The sequence below is a fragment of the Macaca fascicularis genome, chromosome 3, assembly GCF_037993035.2.
Source record: "Macaca fascicularis isolate 582-1 chromosome 3, T2T-MFA8v1.1".
In the NCBI taxonomy this organism is placed as follows: domain Eukaryota; kingdom Metazoa; phylum Chordata; class Mammalia; order Primates; family Cercopithecidae; genus Macaca; species Macaca fascicularis.
In genome coordinates, this window is record NC_088377.1 from 110,485,153 (window position 1) to 110,502,877 (window position 17,725).

Sequence of the window (17,725 nt, forward strand, 5' to 3'; positions counted from 1 at the left end):
TGACTTTAGCATCTAGGAAGACTCTTCACTTTGTACTAGGCTGGTGCAAAAGTAAGTGTCATTTTTCCCACTAAGAGTAATGGCAAAACCCACAATTACTTTTGCACCAACCAATACTATTAAACCATCTAAAACTAGAGGATTTTCTGTAACAACTTCAATCTTCTGATTAAGTTTCTGATTTTTTTCTGTATAAAACATTAAAATAATATATAAAATTCACAAAAGTAAAAGAAAACCATAAACTCACACTCAAGAAATAACTAACATTAACATATGGTATAGACATGTGTCACTTAATGACAAGGATCCATTCTGAGAAATGCCTCATGAGGCAATTTCATCATTGTGTGAACGTCATAGAGCATACTTAGATACATCCAGATGGCATACCTTACTACACACTTATGCTATATGTTGTGCTATGCTAATCTCCTTCTTTATCAGCTTTGGTCATGTACATAGAAAAAGTGAAGATCTTTAGTAATTGAAAGGATAGGTTATGACATAAGTCATGCCTGGATTAGATTCTTTGATTGATAAATAGCCTATTGCTATTTAGCTGGTTGGTAAATAGTCTGTAGCCCATTGCTCCCGGTCTACAAACCTGAACAGCGTGTTACTGTACTGAATACTGTAGGAAACTGTAACACAGTGGCAAGTATTTGTGCAACTAAGTATATCTAAACATAGAAAAGATACAGTAAAAAGATATGTCATTATAAACTTACAGGGCCACCATCACATAGGTCAGCTGTTGTTGACCAAAACATAGTTATGGGGCACATGATTGTATTTGTGCATCTAGATTTTTTTCTAAGTGTATAAGTGTGCATGTATTCTATAAAAAGCAGAGCATATGGCACATATTACTTTGTAACCACCATTATTTCAGCAAACCACCAATTTTTGCACATTTATGTTGCTCCAGGGATTATCTGATTGGGAGGAATAGAAACACACTAATATAATAAGGTGTATGTGTATGCATGCCGGAGGTGGCAAGGTCAATGATAAAATAATACAGACAGTTGCACAGGAAATTTTCTCTCTCTCTTCCTCTGAGGCCATTGGTCATGGGGTCAAAATTATTTCTAACCTTCTTTCTCCTCCTTATAGAATGAAGCTCTTCTCAGCACACTGCCTTTGACTTGACAGAGCTTTTCATGAGACAGGGACCACCATTGCCTTACTTTCTGTGGAACTGGGACACATCTTAGAGAAAAAGAAAATGGTTCAGTTCAACTACAGGTCCTTGAACAAATAAACTTTGTACATGTCTGTGGGGTAGGGTAGGTAGGAGGAACTGATGGTATTTCTGTTTTCTTCCCTGTGTCGAAGGTGAAACAGGTTAATTTGTAGAGTAACCCCATAATGGTGAACACAGGCATGCAGGCAGAATCACCTTGTTCGCTCCCAAATCACGCAGAGCGTGGACAGAAGCTAACGATCAAGCCAGAATTTTTAAAACTGAAAATGGCAAAATCAGTTTCAAAATTAAACAAGTAAACTTCTAACTGCAACTGGACACACCTAGGGTTACAAAACTACTCCATGGTGCACTACATTTAGTTGTTGTGAAAGGTTATTACTGGAATATTTGATTTCAGGTAACATTTTGTTTTGGGCAAACTGCCACGATGTCCAGCTTGTTTTTTACTAAATTCTTTTTTGGCCAAATAGTTTTCATTCAAATCACTTACATCCAGTCTAGATCCACCTTGACTGTAAGGTGTAGTCACCTGGAGAGATTTTGATTGAACTGGTCTGGGATGTCATCTGGGCATCAGGAGTTTCTTAAAGCTCCTCACCTTAGGTGACTTCCTTGTTTAGCTGAGTTTGAGCACATTGAACAGAAGGGTCCTGCACAGGGGTTTTACAGGACTTTGCAACAAAATCAAGGTAAGGGCCATTAAGTTTCCCATTTATGGACTTAAAATGTCTACTATTAGGTTTTGGGGGCAGTTTCATCCCGCTATCATCTCATGCTGAGTTTGCAGTCATTTCAGGAATATTAAAGAAAATACTTTTTATTTATCTTGTTTGACCCTCCTACCATCTCTCTAAGGTAGCAGGGCAAGCATTATTTTTCCTATTTTACAAGTCAGAAATCAGGTTTAGAGAGGTTAAGAAGCTTTTTGCAGTGTCTAGGAGATGAGGGAGTATGTTAATACTCACATCACTGCTATACATTTCTCTTGGCACTTACCCAGCATAACCTATTACATGTTTACATTTACATCCCACTTCCACTTAGGCTGCAAGCTCTTTATCACTTATTATTTATTAACTCGCTATCAGGTTATTCATTCAGAGTGCATTGTTTGCGTTTTTCTTGGTTTTCTTTGGAGGAGGGATGAGATGTGGGGGGCTACTGTAGTGAATAATACAGATATTATGGTCCCCACTTTAGTGAGTGTAGGAATCTATTGACGGAACAGGCAAGCAAATGGCAGTTAATATAAAATTAACATTAAAAAAACATGCATGGGTAACTACCTAATCCTTATAGAGAAAGAGGTGTGGGGTGGTTGAACTCTTTGCAAAGGGACAGAATGTAAAATCTAAGCTAAAAATTGATACGTGAGGAGAATTTACCCTTGTGAAAATATTATATTTCCCGGTAGAAGGAACAGCGTAAGACTGCAGAAAGAGTGACCTGAAAGTGGATCAAGGGGCATAATATTGGGGTGGGGAGTGTGACAAATGAAGCTGAAGAGAGAGGCTGCGTGCCCACACAGATCACAAAATGGCCTTGTATAAGCATTTTTCAGGAGTTTGTGTTGTCCTAGAGAAAGTGGGGTGCCTATGTAGGGCTTAAACAGGGCACAACACAATCATATGTGTTTCCGGGAAGATCTGGCTGCCCCAGGGCGTCCTCCTGACCATTGAGCTAGGCTTCCACAGGCAGGGAGTCCTGCGGTTTTGTCGGTAGGGAAAGAGAATAGTGTCCAAACAGAATGATATTTCCACTTTGGGAAATACAGGCCTTCAGGCTGATTTAATATTTGGGAAAACAAAAGAGGATCCGAGGCTGACAGGTTGGCTGTGGTATAATTCCCTGATTTAGCATGTGCATAATGAGGAGAGAAGTGGGACAGGAGAGAACTAGTAGGTTCGTTTTAAGATATGTTGCATTAGAGTTATCAGGCCTGCTTCTTAGGATTTCGTGTCCTGCATAAAATACACTCCATAAATATTTTGATTTTTTATTGTACAGTCCAAGCTTGTAAAATTCTACCAAACCACCTTACTACTGGAAATGATCAAAGTGAAAACCCCCCTTTTTAAGCTGCCTACTTAATCCAATAAGCTTCTGTACGAAAACACATATTTGCCTGCCCTTAAAAGAGCAGACAGTTGACTTTCCTGCATGCTCAATGCATATCCCAGGCTCTAAGCTCGCGTCCTCGAAGCGCGAAAATACGGTTCCCCCTGCTGGCCAGAGCGGCGTAATACAGCGTAAGGAGGAGAAATTCCTAGGGGCGTGGTAGTTGGTGGATGACGTAAAAAGAGCGTCGGGGACAGGCGATTGTGCTTGCGTCAACGGCGCGCGCCGTGGGAACCTTGACAAGCGGCATGGCTGCGGGTTGTTCAGAGGTGCCGCGGCCAACGGCGGCTTCTGATGGGTCTCTGGTAGGGCAGGCTGGCGTCCTGCCTTGCCTAGAGTTGCCGACTTATGCCGCTGCTTGTGCGCTGGTGAACAGTCGCTACTCATGCCTGGTGGCTGGGCCGCACCAAAGGCACATCGCGCTGTCTCCCCGCTACCTGAACAGGAAACGCACTGGCATTCGAGAACAGCTTGATGCGGAGCTCCTTCGCTATTCTGAGAGGTACCGATCTCTTTGCCTGTTCCTTCTTTTGTGCACGGGAAGTAGCAGCAGGTAGATATGCTGACAACGCAGCAGAAAGGGGGCAAATAGTAAAGGTCGCATTGCCCCCCCAGAGCTTAGCCCCGTGGAATTCTAGAGTCGCGATCCGCCCCTCAAGGCCAGTACCACTGTGGTGAAGATCTTTATAGGGTCCCTTTCATAGATAGAGAAGAAAACTTAAAGATGAAGTTCAGGTGTCGGCGGAGGGAGTGGAGATTCTCGCTCCAGAATCCTGGTGTAGGGGTAGGAACAGACCAAGGGTCTGGAGACCTAGTAGGCCCAGTTCTGTTTGGCATTCAACGTTTCATTTATCCCGTTCCGGATGATGTTTTCTCATTTGACGATAAAAATTTGGTTTGCAGTGCTTAAGTAGATTCTCATTCCATCGAAGATTGCACATGAAGCATTAGTACAACCGTTCTACCTGTAAAACGTGAAGCACGTTTTTTTCTTACTGTATTTCAATCTGGTCATTTCCCCATTTTCTCTTCTTTTGGACCTGAGTTGTTTTTAAGACGATTTATTCAATCGAACTAATGAGCCTGTTGCTTTTGGGAGAGAAAAAAACAAAAGGTATGCATTTATATTACGGTATTCAAAAGTGCCTTGAAAACAGAATTACAGAGGTGTGTGGCGGGGGGCGCGGGCATGTGCCTCAGTATTCCTCTGGACTATACTTTGGTTCAAAAGCGAGGTTCTAATACTAGAGTGAATGGATTCTTTAGGGATTCATGACTGTCCTTCAGGAATTCTTATGTGAAGTTCCTTGGGCACTGTATCGGAAGCTTTTATCACTTTCTTAAGGGATCCTTGACCTCCACACACAGGTTAATAATCAAGCATCTCCAGAATATACAGCTTCTTCCAAGCACCAATATACACTTCTCGTATGTTTATATTATATACCGAACACTTGAGATACAAAAACAAACAAAAAATGAAATCCCTCTTTCAAGGAGCTTTAAGCTGTAGTAGAGATACAAATACAAGCCAATAAATAGTAAGGTGTTAAAATTTGACAGAAATCTAACAAGATAAGGAGTGTTGAATTGGGATCTTGGGACCTCTGAGAACAACTTGAGTGAAGACGGTACTTTCCCATGGTAGCATTCCAGGCAAAGAGTGGCATAAACAAACGGATACTGGATGTGAACCGGTATGCTTTGCCCAGAGAACCGTATCTATTATATAAGTAGAATAAGGTTTATGTCAGGGGAAAGGCATTGGATGCCATTGGAGACGAGGGCAGGGGTGACTCAGAGAGGATGGCCATTTTGCTTTTCCCTTCCTGTCATTGCCAGTTTTTGTTCTTTTGGGGGTAAGGTGGGGTTGTTGTTGTTTTTCCTTTTGTGTTTCTGTTTTCATAGGCAGGGTTAGTGCTTCATCCTCTCAGTACCCTTTAACTCTGAGACTTGGTACACTTTTGAGAAAGCAGTACTTATCTGCAGTTCCTGGCATATCAGATTTGCAGTTTAAGAAACAGTACTTGTTAGCCTTACTTAATGGTTAGCTACCAAATAGGATGAGAAAGTGGACAAGGAGAGGAATTAAGATCATGTTATAATTGTTCAAGAGAAAATGATTAGAGAGGATGGATTTGAGAGATTAAAGGATATACAAAGTAGTCATAACATCTGGAAACACAAGCAACCATCCTGTTTTCTGTAACCGTTTTGTATTGCCTGCATTTGACAGGCTAGGGCGGGAAATAACGAAATCACGCGGAGTGACTCTGAACAGATCTGGCCACCACTCCTTTCATATTACTTGGATATGCTGAAGACCCCTGGTGAAATTATGCACCAGGTGAAAATCAGGCACCACACTTTGAACTATGCATTACTAATGAGGGACAAAACATTGAACATACAGTATTAAAGAACTAAAGTGAGGCTACCATCTTGCCCTGATACCTATTTAGGATGGTATCTGAAAAACAAAAGTGAAGAAGGAAAAAGTATATAGTGTTGGGTGCCTGTGTTCACATATCTGATGACTCTTAACAAAATCCCCCTTGAATTTATATATTGCTAAATTCCTGAACAATTTAATATAGATTAAAAATATGCAAAGATGGCTGTGTGTTGATGTTAAGAGTTAAATTAGGTTCCTAGCTATTTGTAAACAGATTTGTCCTTTTATTCAAAAGTCAGAGCTAAGGATATTTCCTCATTGTACCGACTGTCCTGTACATGACAGACTCTTTTCTGCCCTGGCTTGTGCAAAGTTTGTGATAACCATGATTAGTATCACAAATTTCCAAATGTCCCCCCTCCCACCAGGGGACCACAGACCTCCTTCCAGACACGGCTTTGATTAGGAGAAATAAAGTCTTAATATTTGTTTTTCTGTCTAGTATGGCAGTTAATTTTTCTTCCTATTCTCTGATTCTGTTTTCTGTGTCCCTAACATTGTCTTAGTGATAGGATGATTCCAGCTTAGGAATGCCACATGCAGAAATGAAAACCTCAGAAGATTGCTTTCCCGAGTAAGTCTCTGAGTTAGGATTTTCCTAATTTGGTAGTTCTTAAAGTTTATTTTCTGTGGCTTCTGGCTGTTTTAGTAAACAACAACTATTAGGGATAAATGCTTTCCCTTATTTTATGTGAATTGTGTTAGAAGTTTAATTGAGTTCAAGAAAAAATATTCTTTGCTATCAAAGGCCTTAGAGTCATGTGTGAAATTCAAACATATATACAGATAGGTTCAATACAGTTAGATTAAGAACAGTGAGAAAGCTGGCCTATAGGAGTAGAGGAATGATTTCAGGTTTGCCTAGGGGAGTCAGGGAAGTGTTTTCCAACAAGTAATGAAGCCACCAGGTTGTGTTTGTTTTGTTGTTTCTTGTTCCTTTGTTTGAGATGGAGTCTCCCTCTGTCGCTCAGGTTGGAGTGCAGTGGTGAGATCTGAGCTCACTGCACCCTCCGCCTCCCACCACTAGGTCTTTCTCCTTAATAGCTATAATTCCTTAAGAACTAAGAAATGACAGTTTGAAAAATAGTTGTCCCTTAATCCTGACTGTTACATTTGTAGACTAAAGTGTCAAGAGTCAGTTCCTAAATGTAGTTGTATTAACATTTGCATTTACTAGCAACAGTTTAAGTTTGGGATTTTCTCCATTAAGTCATTGACTTTAAAATTCAGGGGCGTTGCTTTGCCGGGGGAGATGCACTCTTAGAATGGCGATCATTAAAAAGTCAGGAAACAACAGGTGCTGGAGAGGATGTGGAGAAATAGGAACACTTTTACACTGTTGGTGGGATTGTAAACTAGTTCAACCATTATGGAAAACAGTATGGCGATTCCTCAAGGATCTAGAACTAGATGTACCATATGACCCAGCCATCCCATTACTGGGTATATACCCAAAGGATTATAAATTATGCTGCTATAAAGACACATGCACACGTATGTTTATTGCGGCACTATTCACAATAGCAAAGACTTGGAATCAACCCAAATGTCCATCAGTGACAGATTGGATTAAGAAAATGTGGCACATATACACCATGGAATACTATGCAGCCATCAAAAAGGATGAGTTTGTGTCCTTTGTGGGGACATGGATGCAGCTGGAAACCATCATTCTTAGCAAACTATCACAAGAACAGAAAACCAAACACCGCGTGTTCTCACTCATAGGTGGGAACTGAACAATGAGATCACTTGGACTCAGGAAGGGGAACATCACACACCGGGGCCTATGATGGGGAGGGGGTAGGGGGGAGGGATTGCATTGGGAGTTATACCTGATGTAAATGACGAGTTGATGGGTGCAGCACAGCAACATGGCACAAGTATACATATGTAACAAACCTGCACGTTATGCACATGTACCCTACAACTTAAAGTATAATAATAATAAATAAATTAAAAATAAAATAAAATAAAATAAAATTCAGGGGCGGCCGGGTGCGGTGGCTCAAGCCTGTAATCCCAGCACTTTGGGAGGCCGAGGCGGGTGTATCACGAGGTCAGGAGATCGAGACTATCCTGGCTAACACGGTGAAACCCCGTCTCTACTAAAAATACAAAAAATTAGCCGGGCGTGGTAGCGGGCGCCTGTAGTCCCAGCTACTTGGGAGGCTGAGTCGGGAGAATGGCGTGAACCCAGGGGGCGGAGCTTGCAGTGAGCTGAGATCGCGCCACTGCACTCCAGCCTGGGAGACATAGCGAGACTCCGTCTCAAAAAAAAAAAAAATAAAATAAAATAAAATAAAATAAAATTCAGGGGCTTCACCTTTAACTGTAATGCTTCCCTTGCTATATGCTGTCAAGTACTGAAATTCAGTAATGGTGAATAATACCAAAATTGCCTCTTGTTCAGTCATGCTCACAGAGATACACGTTTTCTTTGCTAAGTCCTTTCTTTCTATCCTAGTGTAACTTGAAGAATTCAAATAGTCATGCTAGAACAGAAAGAATGGGAGTTGGCAAGGGAAGAAGAGTTGATTTACTGCTCATGCATTAATGCATATTTTGTTTCTGTGTATCTTAAATCATCATTTTAACTTAGCCAACACATCAGAATCCATTGGTGAAACAGGACTACTAAAGTTGTTACAGACTAATCATATACTATTGTTTTTGACATGCGTGGTGTATTTAGATGTGTAGGCTTTGGACTCTTAGAATATCTAATCAGTATGAAAATGGCCTGGTTTAAAAGAGTGCAGTGGTGCACACCTATAATCTCAGCACTTTGGGAGGCTGAGGCAGTAGGATCACTTGAGCCCAGGAGGTCCAGGCTGCAGTGAGCCCTGTTCATGTCACTGCACCCTATCCTGGGTGACAGAGTAAGACCCTGTCTCCAAAAAAATAAATAAGTAAAAGAGGATAAAATATATCATTTTCAACTTTTTCTTTTTACAGCCTTTTAGGTGTCCCTATTGCATATGATAACATCAAAGTTGTGGGAGAACTTGGAGATATTTATGATGATCAAGGACACATTCATCTTAACATTGAAGCTGATTTTGTTATTTTCTGCCCTGAACCGGGGCAAAAGCTTATGGTATGTGTATCCCTTTTTTCTAGCTCCCTTTGTACAATTCTATAATTATGTAACTTGGAACATTTTAAAAGGTAATATATACCTTGGGACTCAAATAAATTGCTATTGTGAGTAAATAAATATTTTTATGGAAAAAATAATTTGTATCATCCAAACCTAGGTAAGTTTTTTAATATCCTCCTAAAACACATGCATGCACAGAATATATGTCCCATTCACTTTATTATTTTCATAGTCACAGAATGATTTTAAGGGGAAAAAATCAATTATCATTATTTCAAAAGTTCTCAATTCTACACAAATACCATTTCTTTACAAAGGTTTCAAAGAATATATAGCAGTATATAAAACAGGAATTCAAATGGGCTAGGCAGTAATGAAAATGTGTGAATGACAGATGACAGGGCAGCCAGTCTGTGCCTTGGAAATGGAATCTCTGTGGGAAAGGTCTTCCAGTTTTTCATAAGCTGGAAATGCAGATATTGATATGAAATCTACTGAAATAGATCCTTTTTTACTCTTTACTTTCTCCTGTCTTCCTCCAGCAGTTCTCTGTGTATACACATGTTCATATGTATACTCATATGTGGGTGTATATGCTCTTTTCTTCAGCTGATAAATATTTTAATCTAATAGATCAGAACTGTTAACTAACCCTTGATATTGTTCATAAAAATATAGATCAATTTAACCATGACAAAACCCAGAAGGCACTTCCAATTTTTTTCATTTATCAATATCGAATTAATACAAATAGTATCCTTTGCCTGTTAAACTGGAATCTTATAACTGGACTACTGAAGTTGGCAGTAGATGTGTATTTGGAAATTAAGAAACTTAACTTTCATCTACTTTGTGTAAATTATTATTTTAAATATAAACATGTAGGCCAGGTACAGTGGCTCACCTACCATCACAGCATTTGGGGAAGCTAAAGCAGGAGGATCACATGAGGCCAGGAGTTCAAGACCAACCTGGGCAATATAGTGAGACCTCATCTCTACACAAAATAAAACATTAGCCAGGCATGGTGGCATGGATCTGTAGTCCCAGTTACTTAGGAGGCTGGGGTAGGAGGATCACTTGAGCCCAGGGGTTCAAGGCTGCAGTGAGCTATGATTGTGCCAGTGCATTCCAGCCTAGGCAACAGTGAGACCCTGTCTCCAAAAATACAGGGTCTGCCCGCAGACCCTGACCTAAAAGACGGATGAATAAAACCTTCACTGACACACAGATATTCTGTTTTGCCAGTACTGCTGAGTGTCCGACCGCCTACACACCGAGAGAGGTTTGTCCCTGCCACTGGCCCTGAGCAGTTCACACTCCAGGCATTTATTTAGTATACAGTTAACAATAGAAGTTCTGAGTCCACACAGTTGTGGATAATTAACATGGTCAAGAGAGTAGTTCTACAAATAATTAAAGCTCAGGTACTGAGGTTTAAAGTAAATGTCATTAGGGGGCAATATCTCTGGGCGACCTCCCCCGGCCCCACCCCCAGAGGGCCATCTGACTTAAAGGTTAGTTAATGGAGGTAGGGTAAACAGACTTAACTGAGGAAGCCTCTATTGTCCCTAGTATTTACCCTATAACTTAATGCTCTAAGGTAAGAACCGGCTGTCTTCAGCCTGTTCAATTATTACAAGCTATATAACCTTTTGGCCTTCCAAAAAGGTTTGTGACTATTCCCTATAACTTTCCCTAATATTTCCCTTTAATATTTCTGCCACTTTCATGAGTGAATCCCAACAACTTATCTTCCATTATAGTATGATACAGAATAGTTTTCCTCTCCTAAAAACTCCTGTGCTCCATCTATTCATGTCTTCCTTCTTCCCTCTGTTCCCTCTAATCCCTGGCAACCACTGATCTTTTTACTGTTTCCATAGTTTTGCCTTTTTAAAGAAGAATAGAGTATGTATCCTTTTCAAATTGACTTCTTTCACTTAGCAATATGCATTTAAGGTTTCGCTATGTCTTTTTATGGTGAGAACTTATTTATCTTTGTTACTGAATAATCTTTTATTTTATGGATGTACCAGTTTGTTTATCTAGACCATCTGGAAACTACCAGTGGGAACACTAGACTTCTGACCATACCAGATAGGGAAGTTTTATTATGTCACATGTGTAAAGGGTTGCTGATGTTAAACAGCATTATATAGATGTCAGTATTATTTGCAGTTTTGTAATTCAGAAAATGTGAATTTTTAATATTTCTGGGTCTCATTCATATGCTTTGTATATATTGACCCTGAGAAGAAAAATAAGTTTTATGTAGAGTCTCATCTTAAAATCATATAGCACATATTTTTGTTTTAGTTTTAAAGCTTCTAATAATACTTTTGTGATTTAGCCAAAAATAGTCATGGTCAATATTTACATATAAAGGGTAAGCTGTCTTCTAATGGAATGCTTGCATCATGCTAAATTAAATAAAGAATGCATTTTTAAGCTTTGAAATTTGGTCTATTTACAGAAACATAACATAGATCCCAGTTATAAAACACATATGAGGTCTTTTTATAGGTTATATGGAAGTATTTTCTGCATGGTTTCAATGTAGCTAAAGAGTAATAATCTCCTCCCCAAGGAATCCTGCAGTGGGGGGTTTAGGTGGTTTTTTTCTTGGACAGGGTGGCGGGGGCAGGTTAGTTTATCCAGTTAGGCAGTTAATGTGCAATTACTTATATAATAAAGTTTGAGCTTTCTCAAAACCCAAAGGTATTCTAAAGTGATGTTTTGGCATGACATGGGGTAAGTTTTAATTGAGGTAAACTTTTTCCATATTAAATTAGACCATTAACTTGATGTTTGCTCTTTGAAGATTATTTGAAGCTTGTAAAGTTTGGTTCACCTTTTAACTTTGTGGATCTGTTCTTTATGGTACGCTCTTCCTTCTTCTTCCCAGGGTATAGTTAATAAAGTGTCTTCTAGCCACATTGGCTGTTTAGTACACGGGTGTTTCAATGCCTCCATTCCTAAACCTGAGCAGTTGTCAGCTGAGCAGTGGCTAACCATGGAGATAAACATGGGTGATGAACTAGAATTTGAAGTATTTCGTTTAGACTCAGATGCTGCTGGAGTATTCTGCATTCGGGGAAAACTAAATATCACAAGGTTAGTTTATCATTACATAATTATCATTAGGTACTTAATTTCTATTTAATTCTGAATTTAGAGAACATAAGCCTCTCTTTAAAAATATCTGTTTATAGGAATATTCATGCTTTCAAACCATAAAGTCAATATAAACAATACTCTTTTTTTTTTTTTTTGAGACGGAGTCTTGCTCTGTCCCCCTGGCTGGCGTGCAGTGGCGCGATCTCGGCTCACTGCAAGCTCCGCCTCCCGGGATCACACCATTCTCCCGCCTCAGCCTCCTGAGTAGCTGGGACTACAGGCGCCCGCCACCGCGCCCAGCTAATTTTTTGTATTTTTAGTAGAGATGGGGTTTCACTGTGGTCTCGATCTCCTGACCTTGTGATCCACCCGCCTCGGCCTCCCAAAGTGCTGGGATTACAGGCGAGAGCCACCGCGCCCGGCAACAATAGTCTTAAGTAATCTGTAACGGTGCATCAAATATTCTAAAACACTGACTAGCTAACTGGTCTGTATTTTAATATCCAGTAGCTCAATTTTGCTGAGTATTTTCTATTTTGATGTTAACTTTTTTTTTTAAATTGACCTCTAAACTTGAAACTACTGAAAGCACAATTACCTTCCTATTGGCCTGCTTTGTTTTTACACACAAAAAATTGTGTTGATCATTGTCATCTGTGCCAGATATTTTAATTTCTGTATTAGTCTGTATTGAAATTATTGTAAGAATTACTCTGATCTTGAGCTTGAGTCCATGGGAGCCAAGTTTAAAGGAAGGAGGAGAGAGACAACTCTTAGAATGCTGCTATTGCTAATAATTTTTTCTATATTTTGCCTTAAAGTTACAAGAGTATGGGTTGAAGTCTGGAACAGTTGTTCAGTTTCTGTGATGACAGAAATATAGTATATATACATAATACAGCAGCCTCACTATTGAGCATTGAAATGGGACTAAGTCTGACTGAGGAACTGAATTTCTAGTTATGTTGTTGGTATTGATTAGGTACATGTGCCTAGTGCTACTGAGTAAAACTGAAGTTCTGGAGACAGAGCTACTTCATTGATCCATGTTTTATTTTAGTGGTATAAAATAATTCACAATGTTAAAGTAACACTGTCTTAGTATCAGCTAAGTAGAACAATGGACTATTATTTGAAACAGGATTAAAACAGTAGACTGGAAACTCCATTACTTTGATACATACCAGATCGTATTTTCTATTAAATGTCAGTGGTTTGGTTAATAAGCCTAGGTATTGTGGTGTTTAATGTTCAGTGACCAAATTTTTCTGAAACAACCCAAAACTTGGAAGACATGTTTTGACAAGATTCTTATGTCATTTTTATGTGTGGAAGCAGTCTGGGAGAAGTTCTTCATAAAGAAAGAATTTAACATTTAATATTAAATTTAACATTTTTCAATTTAACATTCAGCAGCCCATGCATATTTTAGTGGATTGAGGGATAATGGGATAGAATATTTGGAATTTATGCCATGGTTATGTGTCTTGTACTGCTGTCATTATTTAGAAAACCTTAGCCTGTTAGGGTATCTTGATCTCAATTTGTTCTTTGTTTTTTGCTTATTGCTCTGTTCATTTTTTTAACTGTTAATTTATAGTTTACGATTCAAGCGCTCTGAAGTTTCTGAAGAAGTTACAGAAAATGGCACTGAGGAAGCTGCTAAAAAACCTAAGAAGAAGAAAAAGAAGAAAGACCCAGAGACATATGAAGTGGACAGTGGTACTACAAAGCTAGCAGATGATGCAGATGACACTCCAATGGAAGAGTCAGCCCTGCAGAATACTAATAATGTGAATGGCCTCTGGGAGGAGGAGCCAAAGAAAAAGAAAAGGAAGAAAAAGCACCAGGAAGTTCAGGACCAGGACCCTGTTTTCCAAGGCAGTGACTCCAGTGGTTACCAAAGTGACCATAAAAAGAAAAAAAAGAAAAGAAAACACAGTGAAGAGGCTGAATTTACCCCACCTTTGAAATGCTCACCAAAAAGAAAAGGGAAAAGTAATTTTCTTTAGTGTCACTAATTTTAAATATGATTCAGTTTTTAAAAGATTGATCGACATACAATTGATGAATAAATGTTTTCAGTGATATGAAATGGTTAAGCATACCAGTACTTTCCAAAACAGAAAATACTGAACTAGGAGTAGGAGGCTCTATGTGCTAAAAATGATAAAACTGACCATAAGTTAAACTGGGGAGAATCAGTATTATTAAAGTACCATTTTATACAAAATAAAAAGATAGCTGCTCTCACTGTCGGCTCTCACTGTCGGCTCTCATATTCTTCCAGGTTTTGCACTCTACATAAAATTATTTCTACAATGTCAAGACTAGCCGAAGGACTTTATAATACAATATTATATGACTGAAGAATGAGTTAAGTTTGAGATTTTGATGATTCGATTTTGTGTGTGTTTAATAGGCTTCACCTTATTACATGCTATTTTATTTTGCTTTTTTAAAAACTCAGGACATTAACTAGTTTTAGGTTTTCCTTTATCATGGCTTCTACAGTATTTCTATTGTTTAACATAAAATGGTTTTCCAAAGAAGTTTCTGAAGTCTTCACAGCTCTTAAAAGCCAGGCCTGGACTGACTGTGTGGTGGTAAATGCTATTCATTACTTTTTTTCTTCCAGGTGCATGTGTGTCCTTGTCTTCTTAAGTCTGAGAGGTTGATGGAAAGGACTGTTTTCTTGTACTTGTTCATTTGTTCCTCAGCCATTCTAATTTTGTTGTATGTTGGAGGAGAGTCTAATGAAGACAGGAGAAATGTGATTCTGACTTGTGGGAAATTCCAGATTACTTTTTAATGATTGGAATGGGCTATAAGATATTGTGCTGAAGAGAAAACAGTTGTTCTGTTCACTGCTTTCATTGAGAAAATGTGGAATGTCTCTTGACTAATTGACAAAGTGTAATGAAATGACAAGCTGGTTGAAGCTGATAATCAATGCATGGCCAAATTTATTCATTTTCCACATACTTGACCATCTACTTTGTATAACACATTCTGCTAAGGCCCAGGGATGTAACGGCAAACAAGATAGATGTAGTTCCTTCCCTTGTGGCATGTCATAAGAGAAACCGATGTGCATATACACACAATAAATAAGAAAATTAATAATTGTGTTAAGTGGAATGAATAAAACCAGGGAGGATTGTTCACTCACTGTTACCTGTGTTAGTATCTGCAAATAGATGAATGGTTGAACTCCCATGTCAGCATTTTTGTTGCCATTTATTTAGTACCAGACATAGTGCTGATCTTACAGCTAAATATTTGGTAATGAACAAATTCTGCTAGTGATATATGTTGATCTGAACTTTTATTGATGGGATACAGAATTGGCAGAGTGGCAGATGTTGGCAATTGTCTACAAGTAGATGTGCTAGACAATGGAAGGGTGCAGGCCAGCCTCTTTGATTACAATTGAGATTCACGTGAGTATTGAGCCCTGGAAATATAGCTCAACCAAATTGAGATGTGCTGTCAGTATAAAGTACATACCAGATTTTGAAGATGTACCAAAAAATGTAAACTATCTCAGTTTTTGTACTAGTGAAATCAGTATGTTTTGGTATAGTGGGTTAAATAAAACAATTTTTGCCTTTCTCAGTTTATTTTTCTACAAAAAGATTAAAAATTGTACATGAAGCTCACATTAACTTTCTTTTGGTCAGTGCTATTTTAAAGGAAGTGTGAGTTGAAAAAACTTTGAAATAAACTGTATCATATTACCAGGACTTAATATAGTGGCATACCCAGGAAATGTTTAATAAATATTCCCTTCACATTTTAAAATTTGAGTATACAATCATGTTTGACAATAGAGAAATTTAATTTTTAGTGAAACAATTCTAAACCCCTTTTCCATAGACACAAAGAAAGATGTCAAATTTATGCTATTGCTGGAAAAATACATTGTGGCTTAGCAAAATAAGCAAGTTCCCACATTTACTTTTGTTTTGCTTCAAGTAATACTTCTGCCAGTTGTGTTTTATGAATTAAACAGGGAGCGGCATGCTGAACTTGAAACTAGATTTGTTCCTGCTTTTTTCATAATGTGAGTAGTTTTGAAAAGTCAGATCTGGCCATTTGTCTTTCCTAGAATATAATAACTTTGTTCATTGTTTTTTTGTTCATCTTTCTGACACAAAAAGACTGATGATGGTGTCTACCATATATTCTTCAAAACATTTGTCACATGCTGCACTAACCTCGTGTATCTTTTCTGTCTTGGAATTTGTTCATATAAACCCTCTAGCCTAGACTAGATCCCTTACCCTCTCTCCAGTTCCTATCATTCACCCATTTCACTGTGCAAGACACCTCACTAGTCACCAGTGATACAGAAATGACTTAACCAGTTTTTGCTCTTAAGGGCTTACCGTTTTGTCTATAAGATACACAACTAAGTATACATGATAAGTACAAATGAAAATGAATGTTTAATGCTTTATGCCTAGTGTTTAAGCTGGTTGTTGGATGAGCAGCATTTTGACCCTTGGAGAAGAAAAACTAACTGTGGCAATTCCAGGTGGAGAACCTGACAGAGGACTAAGAAGTTATCTAATGTAAAAGACCTCAGGCACTACCTTCTTCCATAAACTTTTTCCAGACAAGGCTAAATGTGCATGCTTCATAACCATAATTCTTATTTTTCTTTAATAAATATTTTTCTACTTGTAACACTCTGCATTATTTCAAACTGTTTACCTGTTTGAAAAGCTTGTCTCTTAATCAAATTTGTCTCGACCAAATGTTTCCTGAGGACTGGAATTATGCCTTAACTATATCTATAGTATATCTATAGTATTTAACAGTGAATCCTTTGTATAATGAAAGCATCAACAGATAGTTTTAAATTGATAAATAAAAAGCACAGTTTCAAATGGTATCACTTTGCCTCTGATGTGATATTATTAACCTCTTCACTTGTTTCAATAAATGTATCCTTTTTTTTTTTTTTTGCCTATATGTAATATGGTTTTTAAGGACTTTTATCACTTCAGTGTGTCAGGGATAGAATACTTACAAATGACATGACAGAAATTTGATCTCTTTAACTTGTTTTATACATTTACCACATGGGTCATCTTTGCCTTTTTTTTGCCAAAGAGTAGATATTTTATGTTACAAAATCAATACATATTTAAAAATTCAAATAGTAAAAGTATATACATCCTCCCACTCTACCAGTCATTGATCTCCCTCCCTGTTCCTCACCACACACACCCACTTCGCAATTCTACTTCCAGAAATAACCACTATTGTCAATTGCATGTGTAGTTTTAAGAGATTTTTAAGTAGTGAATTTTAAAATATTTTAAGACATATATGGAATCAAACTACCTGTACTTTTTGGGCCCACCTTCTTTTATAGTAAATATCTTCCCATATGAATACATAGAGGTCTTCCTATTTTTAATGTTTGCAGAATTTCAGTGTATATTTCATTTCCTAAGGATGGATATTTAGGTTGTTTATATTTTCCCTCTTAAAAGGGTATTGTTAACATTTCTAAAAGCTTTCATTGCTATTTTAATTGCTGTCTTAATTGCTCATTTCCAGCTGTATTGTACATTATGACCTCCACAGGTAAGCTCTGATTCCTACCTTTAGAAATGGAGATATTTTAGGAGGCCAGTACATAGTTCAGTTTTTAAAAATATTCTTTAGGCACTTGAATGGTTATTTTTTAGGTAGAAAAAGC

The 17,725-nt window shown here is 38.1% G+C and overlaps 1 protein-coding gene across 2 annotated transcripts; it reads left to right on the top strand.

Annotated features, from left to right (window-relative positions):
* The first annotated feature begins 3,558 nt into the window (after positions 1–3,558).
* POLR1F (RNA polymerase I subunit F) lies at positions 3,559–16,909 on the top strand. 2 transcript variants are annotated; one of them, XM_074036593.1, is made up of 4 exons: positions 3,559–6,360; positions 8,745–8,886; positions 11,798–12,006; positions 13,610–16,909. In XM_074036593.1, exons 1-4 carry the CDS (start codon positions 6,317–6,319, stop codon positions 14,019–14,021), a joined length of 807 nt encoding a protein of 268 aa, XP_073892694.1. In that variant the 5' UTR covers positions 3,559–6,316; the 3' UTR covers positions 14,022–16,909. The 2 variants fall into 2 exon arrangements, with proteins under 2 accessions (XP_073892694.1, XP_005550081.3); XM_005550024.5 differs by having other exon boundaries at positions 3,559–3,833.
* Positions 16,910–17,725: the final 816 nt, after the last annotated feature.